This window comes from Alosa alosa, chromosome 15 (assembly GCF_017589495.1).
Source record: "Alosa alosa isolate M-15738 ecotype Scorff River chromosome 15, AALO_Geno_1.1, whole genome shotgun sequence".
Lineage (NCBI taxonomy): Eukaryota > Metazoa > Chordata > Actinopteri > Clupeiformes > Clupeidae > Alosa > Alosa alosa.
The window spans coordinates 25,977,534-25,985,033 of NC_063203.1; the positions used below are offsets into that span (position 1 = coordinate 25,977,534).

At 48.8% G+C, this 7,500-nt stretch overlaps 1 protein-coding gene across 1 annotated transcript in view; it reads left to right on the forward strand.

Annotated features, from left to right (window-relative positions):
* Positions 1–911: 911 nt before the first annotated feature.
* si:cabz01090165.1 (uncharacterized protein LOC100333421 homolog) overlaps positions 912–7,500 on the forward strand; it is a 27,724-nt gene continuing 21,135 nt past the window's right edge. Inside the window, 5 exon segments of the mRNA XM_048264047.1 lie at positions 912–961; positions 3,732–3,907; positions 3,910–3,965; positions 3,968–4,021; positions 4,931–5,934. Of these exon segments, the coding sequence (XP_048120004.1) occupies positions 912–961; positions 3,732–3,907; positions 3,910–3,965; positions 3,968–4,021; positions 4,931–5,934 (1,340 nt within the window).

The following is a 7,500-nucleotide window of genomic DNA, read 5'->3' on the forward strand; positions in this document are numbered from 1 at the left end:
ATGGCTCCCTCTCAAGGGTTTGCAGGGACTTCTCATTTTATCAGCGGAATGGGAGAGCTGGAACGGAGAATACTTAGCACTGCATGGGCGAATCTGTTCACACACACACAGACATAGAGGCACACACACACACACACATACACTGCAGAAGTCACATGCAGACACCTGAACACACACTGACAAAGGAAATTGCATAAATAGCCTGCAGAGAGATCCACACATCTTCAAACATACACCTTGCAGTATAAGACAGACACATTGACAAACATACATATAGGAACTGAGACACTTACACACGTATGTACACACACACACACACACACACAGTATCTCTCCATCTCTCCCCTCACCGGTAGTGGATGTTCTAGAAGAGCTTCCTGCAGAGCTGTGAAATCTGAGGTTGTGCAGCACAAGGTTGCCCCCAGCAGGCGAGTAGGTGCCACTGCGGAGGAAACCAGTGCTGTAGTGTTCATGGTCTCCCGCCAAGACGTCGCCCTCTTTCATCTCCCCATGCCGAGCTTCTTGGTATTCACAGCAGCATCCCTGGCAGGGAAAATAATTACATTTACGCGCTTTTATGTAAAACGTATTAAAATGGAAGTGTATGCGCAAACAATAAAGAACGAAGCACATATCAGATATTCATTAGCATCTCACGGAGCGATAACAGTAAGAGGGAAATTATTCATAGCCTACTGTACGTTAGCCTACAGAGTGGCGGCAGCCGGCCTCGCAGATGCCCGCATGTGTGTGTGTGTGTGTGTGTGTGTGTGTGTGTGTGTGTGTTTCCGTGGGAGGCTGATCTTAAAAGATGCCCCACATAGCTCCCAGCCGGTGGTTCTGAATCGGATCTGGCGTGGATCTGGCTCACATTCGCCGCTATCATCACTGGGTCGTTACTCTGTAACGGCATGGTAGGGGTGGTGGTGGCGGCGGTGGCATTTGAGGGCACAGCAAGCAGGTGGGCATGAAAAATTCAAACGGAAGCTCCCACACTGTGTCCCTAAGAAGACAAACAAGCCACTGCACACACGGCCGTGTTTGAGGCATTCATCTGGCTTTAGTGTCATCAGGAGGGAAAGTTACATGTTTCTCTTAACTGAAGGACATTCACATGTTTTTCTGGCTAAATCCTTTTATGTTGTTTTAAAAAAAAACATTTACTCTGTCCATGCAATATGTATGCTATGGCTTGCCCATGAAGAAAAACTGCCAAACTGAATTTGTGGTGTTTGGCTGACAACTGACTGCTCAAGTAAACTGTTGGCCTATAAAATGATAGCTATTGTCATAGTGCTATTGATCACAAGTGATGAAGCCAAGCACTTCTCCAATGTAGGCTACAGATTGCAGTAACGTGAATTTCCGCACAGACACAAAAACACAGCAGATGGGAGCAAATATGGCAGGCCATTGAAGATCTTATCCTACCATATGCTGTGATGCTATTGCACACTGAAAACCACAACCTTTGCATTGTTTGTGTAAGGATGAGCTGTTATAGTTCACCAGGCTGTCTGCGTGCTCTTGCATTTCTGATCATAGCCAACGCACGCAGGCAGGCAGGCAGGCGTGGATCTGCCTCGGACTCCAACCCCCACCCCGCCACACACACACACACACACACCCATCAGGGCCAGATCCAGTTTAGCCACTATAGCTTCCTCCCCGCTCATGATCACAGGATGTTCGTTGACCGGAAAGCCCGGTTACCCCCTCCCTTTTCTCTTCGCCTGGCGATGACCCCACCCACAGCAGGTGTAGTTATAGACGATCTGGCCCAGGCTTGGCATAGATCAGGGCCAGATCAAGGCTGGCTCCATTCCAAATCTTTAGAGCTTTATTGGGGCTTCTTCTGGCACTCTCTCTCTCTCTCTCTCTCTCTCTATCTCTCTCTCTCTCTCTCAATTCAATTGTCAATTCAAGTGAGCTCTATTAGCATGACAAATATTTTTGCATTGGCAAAGCAGAACATACATTTAGACATACATTTTACATAGAGAATGCTTGGAATACAGTACATGGCAAATAGATACGCGATCCAAGATTAACAAACAAACTGGTATGTGTGTGTGTGTGTGTGTGTGTGTGTGTGTGTTCGTGGGAGGCTGATCTGCAAAAGATACACATAGCTCCCAGCCGGTGGTTCTGAATCGGATCTGGCGTGGATCTGGCTCACGATTCGCCTATCATCACCGGTCGTTACTCTGTAACGGCATGGTAGGTGGTGGTGGTGGCGGTGGCATTTGAGGCACAGCAAGCAGGTGGGCATGAAAATTCAAGCGAGACTCCCACACTGTGTCCCCTAAGAAGACAAACAAGCCACCGCACACACGGCCGTGTTTGAGGCATTCATCTGGCTTTAGTGTCATCAGGAGGGAAAGTTACATGTTTCTCTTAACTGAAGGACATTCACATGTTTTTCTGGCTAAATCCTTTTTTATGTTTAATTAAAAAAAAAACATTTACTCTGTCCATGCAATATGTATGCTATGGCTTGCCCATGAAGAAAAACTGCCAAACTGAATTTGTGTGGTGTTTGGCTGACAACTGGACTGCTCAAATGAAACTGTTGGCCTATAAAATGACAGCTATTGTCATAGTGCTATTGATCACAAGTACAGTAAACACTTCTCCAATGTGGGCTACAGATTGCGGTAAGTGAATTTCGCTCGCGACAGACACAAAACACAGCAGATGGGAGACAAATATGGCTAAGGCCATTGAAGATCTTATCCTACCATATGCTGTGATCTATTGCACACTGAAAACCACAACCCGCGTTGTTTGTGTAAGGATGAGCTGTTATAGTTCCAGGCTGTCTGCGTGCTCTTGCATTTCTGATCATAGCCAACGCACGCAGGCAGGCAGGCAGGCGTGGATCTGCCTCGGACTCCAACCCCCACCCCCGGACACACACACACACACACCCATCAGGAGGGCCAGATCCAGGATTATAGCCACTATACTTCCTCCCGTTTCATGATCACAGGATGTTGGTTGACCCGGAAAGCCGGTTACCCCCTCCCTTTTCTCTTCATTACTGGCGATGACCCCACCCACAGCAGGTGTAGTTATGAGCGATCTGCTCCAGGCTTGGCATAGATCAGGGCCAGATCCAAGGCTGGCTCCATTCCCAAATCTTTAGAGCTTTGTGGGGCTTCTTCTGGCACTCTCTCTCTCTCTCTCTCTCTCTCTATCTCTCTCTCTCTCTCAATTCAATTGTCAATTCAAGTGAGCTCTATTAGCATGACAAATATTTTTGCATTGTCAAAGCAGAACATACATTTAGACATACATTTACATAGAGAATGCTTGGAATACAGTACATGGCAAGGATACGATCCAAGATTAACAAAACAAACTGGTATGTGTGTGTGTGTGTGTGTGTGTGTGTGTGTGTGTGTTTCTCATCTCTCTCTTTCTCTCTCTCAATTCAATTGTCCAATTCAAGTGAGCTCTATTGCAGACAAATATTTTTTGCATTGGAGAACATACATTTAGACATACATTTACATAGAGAATGCTTGGAATACGTGGCAGCAAATAAGATACGCATCCAAGATTAACAAACAAACTGGTATGTGTGTGTGTGTGTGTGTGTGTGTGTGTGTGTGTGTTTCTCACTCTCTCTCTCTCTCTCTCTCGTCCTCTTACCCAGGATAATATCCGTGATGGAGCCGCCCTACTGGTCCATGTGGTGCCTCAGCCGCCTCCATGTTATTGCTAAGCTGCACGTACAGAACCCTGCTGCCCTCCTACACGGTGCTGTGTGCCAAGACCGGCCTGCTTTTCGTGCCGCCCAACATTGACCGGCGCACCGCCGAGCTGCGGCTCATGGACAACTTCATCACCACGCTGCGCCACCGCGACTTCGCCAACATGAGCAGTCTCATCCACCTGGCTCTCGGCACAACACCATCCCAGCCAGATCATACTGGGCCTTAGCCGACCTCAGGACCCTCCCACGGCGGCTCACTTGAACCAACCGCTGACGGTGCTGGACGACACTCACCTGCAGGTAGGGCTGTGACACTACATGTGTCCACCCTGGTACCGTTACACCCCTATACCGAAGTCCTTTTGGGCAACTCCTCTCCACTGGGCAGCCATATTGCAACGCATTTTGGGCACTTATCCATAGATATTAGAAAGCTAGATACCACATTGGGCTCCAGAATGTACGGAAATATCGCCAACATATTGGTGGGAGCAATGATCACTGGAGGCCAATGGAGGAACAGGTGACTCTGACGGGAAATCAGACAGGTGTCTCTGATTGGAGTTCACGTATGCCACCTAATAGAACTCAATGGACAATGTGGTATCTAGCTTTCTAATATCTATGCACTTATCGGTCATCTATTTCTGGCAGAACTGTGCGTGTGCAAGGCTTCACGACACCATCCTCGCTCCAGCTGCGAAATCACACCACATGATTGGCACGCTGTATTCACAACATACCACGCGATTGGCACGATGTATTCACAGCATACCACACGATTGGCACGATGTATTCACAACATACCACACGATTGGCACGATGTATTCACATGTCAACTTTTGGCGGCAGAAGGGGTGGGATATGTGTAGGCAACTGCCATGTTTGCGATACGAACTAACCCCATACATTTCTATGGGAGATTCTTTGAATGCTGTGTCTCCTTATTAGAAAGTCTCTGCCTACAGTATACTTGCCATGGGTGTGGTGGGGCATCGCTAGCGGACAACCTGGGCTCAAATCCTTCAAGTCTATGTTGCTGTGGATAAAAGCATATGCTAATGTGAATTTGCTTCTCTTTACTGCAACTCTTTGATTAAAAACATTCTATATCCATTACCTGAAGGATTCAGCACCCAGTCTAACTGACATTAAGGAGTTGAGTGCGTTATTCCATTTTTGTTTGTCTTCTCTTTACTTGACCTGCAGGGCTTGGTCAACCTGCGCCACCTCATCCTGGCCAACAACCAGCTGCACAGCATCTCGGCCGGTGCCTTCCAGGACTTCCTGGAGACGCTGGAGGACCTCGACCTGTCCTACAACAACCTGGTGGACGTGCCCTGGGAGACCATGGGCATGCTGGTCAGCGTCAACACGCTGAGCCTGGACCACAACCTCATCGAGTACGTGCCCGAGGGCATCTTCTCCAACATGCACAAGCTGGCGCGTCTGGACATGACGTCCAACAAGCTGAAGAAGATCCCGCCGGACCCGCTCTTCCTGCGGATCCCCGTCTACGCCAAGCTGAAAGGCTCGCCGCTCACGGCGCTCGTCCTGAGCTTCGGCGGGAATCCGCTGCACTGCAACTGCGAGCTGATGTGGCTGCGGAGACTGACCCGCGAGGACGACCTGGAGACGTGCGCCTCACCCCGGGAGCTGGCCGGCAAGTACTTCTGGACCATCAAGGAGGAGGAGTTCACGTGTGAGCCGCCCATGATCATGCGCCACAGCCCCAAGACCTTCGTGATGGAAGGTCAGCGCGTGAGCTTGCGCTGTAAGCACATCGGCGACCCCGAGCCGTCCACCCACTGGGTCAGCCCCGACGGCAAGGTGATCGGCAACACGTCGCGCACCACCTGCTACGAGAACGGGACGCTCGACATCCACACCACCACCGTCAAGGACTCGGGGATGTTCACGTGCATCGCATCCAACGCAGCCGGGGAGGCCACAGAGAAGGTGGAGCTCGTGGTCAACCCATCGCCCCATTACAACCCCAAGCTGGAACCAGAACCGGGTCCGTCCGACATGCCCACCTCCATCAAGTCCAACGCCAGCGGCGGCCACTCCAAGACCGACCAGCCCCGAGTAAGCGTGTCCGAGCTCACCTCCTCGTCCGTTATCGTCCACTGGCCCCCACAGAGCGAGATCCCCGGGGTGCGCATGTACCAGATCCAGTACAACAGCTCCACCGACGACATCCTCATCTACAGGTGAGCCAGCGTCTGTCTGTCTGTCTGTCTGTCTGAGTATAAGTATATATAAGTATATACTGTATGTAAGTGTATATATTCTTTTGATCCCGTGAGGGAAATTTGGTCTCTGCATTTATCCCAATCTATGAATTAGTGAAACACACTCAGCACACAGTGAACACACAGTGAGGTGAAGCACACACACTAATCCTGACGCAGTGAGCTGCCTGCTACAGCGGCGCTTGGGGAGCAGTGAGGGGTTAGGTGCCTTGCTCAAGGGCACTTCAGCCGTGGATGTGGGCATGGGAGAGCAGTGCTAAACCACTTCCCCCGCCCACATTTTTCCTACGGGTCGGGGATCGAACCGGCAACCCTTCAGTTACAGGCCCGAAGCCCTAACCAGTAGGCCACGGCTGCCCCGTCACCCTCCATCCCTCTGTCAGTCTGTCTGTCTGTATATCTGTCTGTCTGTCTGTCTGTCTGTCTGTCTGTCTGTCTGTCTGTCTGCCTGTCTGTCGGGCCGCCGTGTAATAGCGCCTCAAGTCAGGGATAAAGAGAGCCACGAGTGCTGGGATCTTTTATCACTTCTAATTATCATCCATTAAGGGATGCAAGCTCACAAAGGGAGTGCAAGAGACAGAGAGAGAGAAGGAGAGAGAGAGAGAGAGAGAGAGGCAGAGAGAGAGGCAGAGAGAGAGGGACAGAGAGGGAGACAGAGAGAGAGACAGAGAGAGAGAGAGGGAGAGAGAGGCAGAGAAAGAGAGGGAAAGAGAGAGAGAGATTTTTGGTAGAAGGCATAATTGCATACACAATTCTTGCAGTGTTCTTGTAGTGTTTCATGAACTGCCATTATTGTGATTTATGGAGCATCCTCAGTTGAGACAAGGACAAACAGCTACTTCACATTCAGGGCATCTCCTGAAATCTCTCAAAACATAATGCTTCATCTCTGCATGTCTGAGCACCCAACAGATAGTCTTCACATTATACAACAGCCAGGAACTGTTAGGTTTGGGCTGATTTGGGTTATGTTTTTCTGAATACAGACATGAAAATCAGCTTGTTTCTTTATGTCCAGACTGTCATAAATCATAAGACTAATCATCTCAAATGTGTCATGACACATAGCAAATTTTGTCATAACTTGACACGACAATCATTGATGTGACATTATCAAGTCACTGTAACAGTTAAATCGCACAAAAACGGTTTTGTATTCCATGACTGTTTCAGATTTCAGATTCATAGTCAGGCATAGTGTTTGTGGCATCACAGATTTCAAGATCTGTCATGATGGTAGGTGTTAAAACAGTTTTAGTTTGACAACATAAACAACACACTGGTCACAGTCAGGTATTGCCAAAGAAGAGCCAAAAGTGTTTTTTTTTTTTTTTTTTTTTGTTTTTTTTTGGTTTTGGAGTTCTGAGAAGTGTCCCTCTACAAATTATCAGTGAGCACTGCCAAACCCTGCAATCGCCATTCAAATGAGCAAATGAGCTCCCTGTTAAATTGTGGCCGTTACTTTTACAATGGAAATGAAAGCTCTCATCCTGCAGGGAACAGTTACCATCAAGTTCCCTCTCA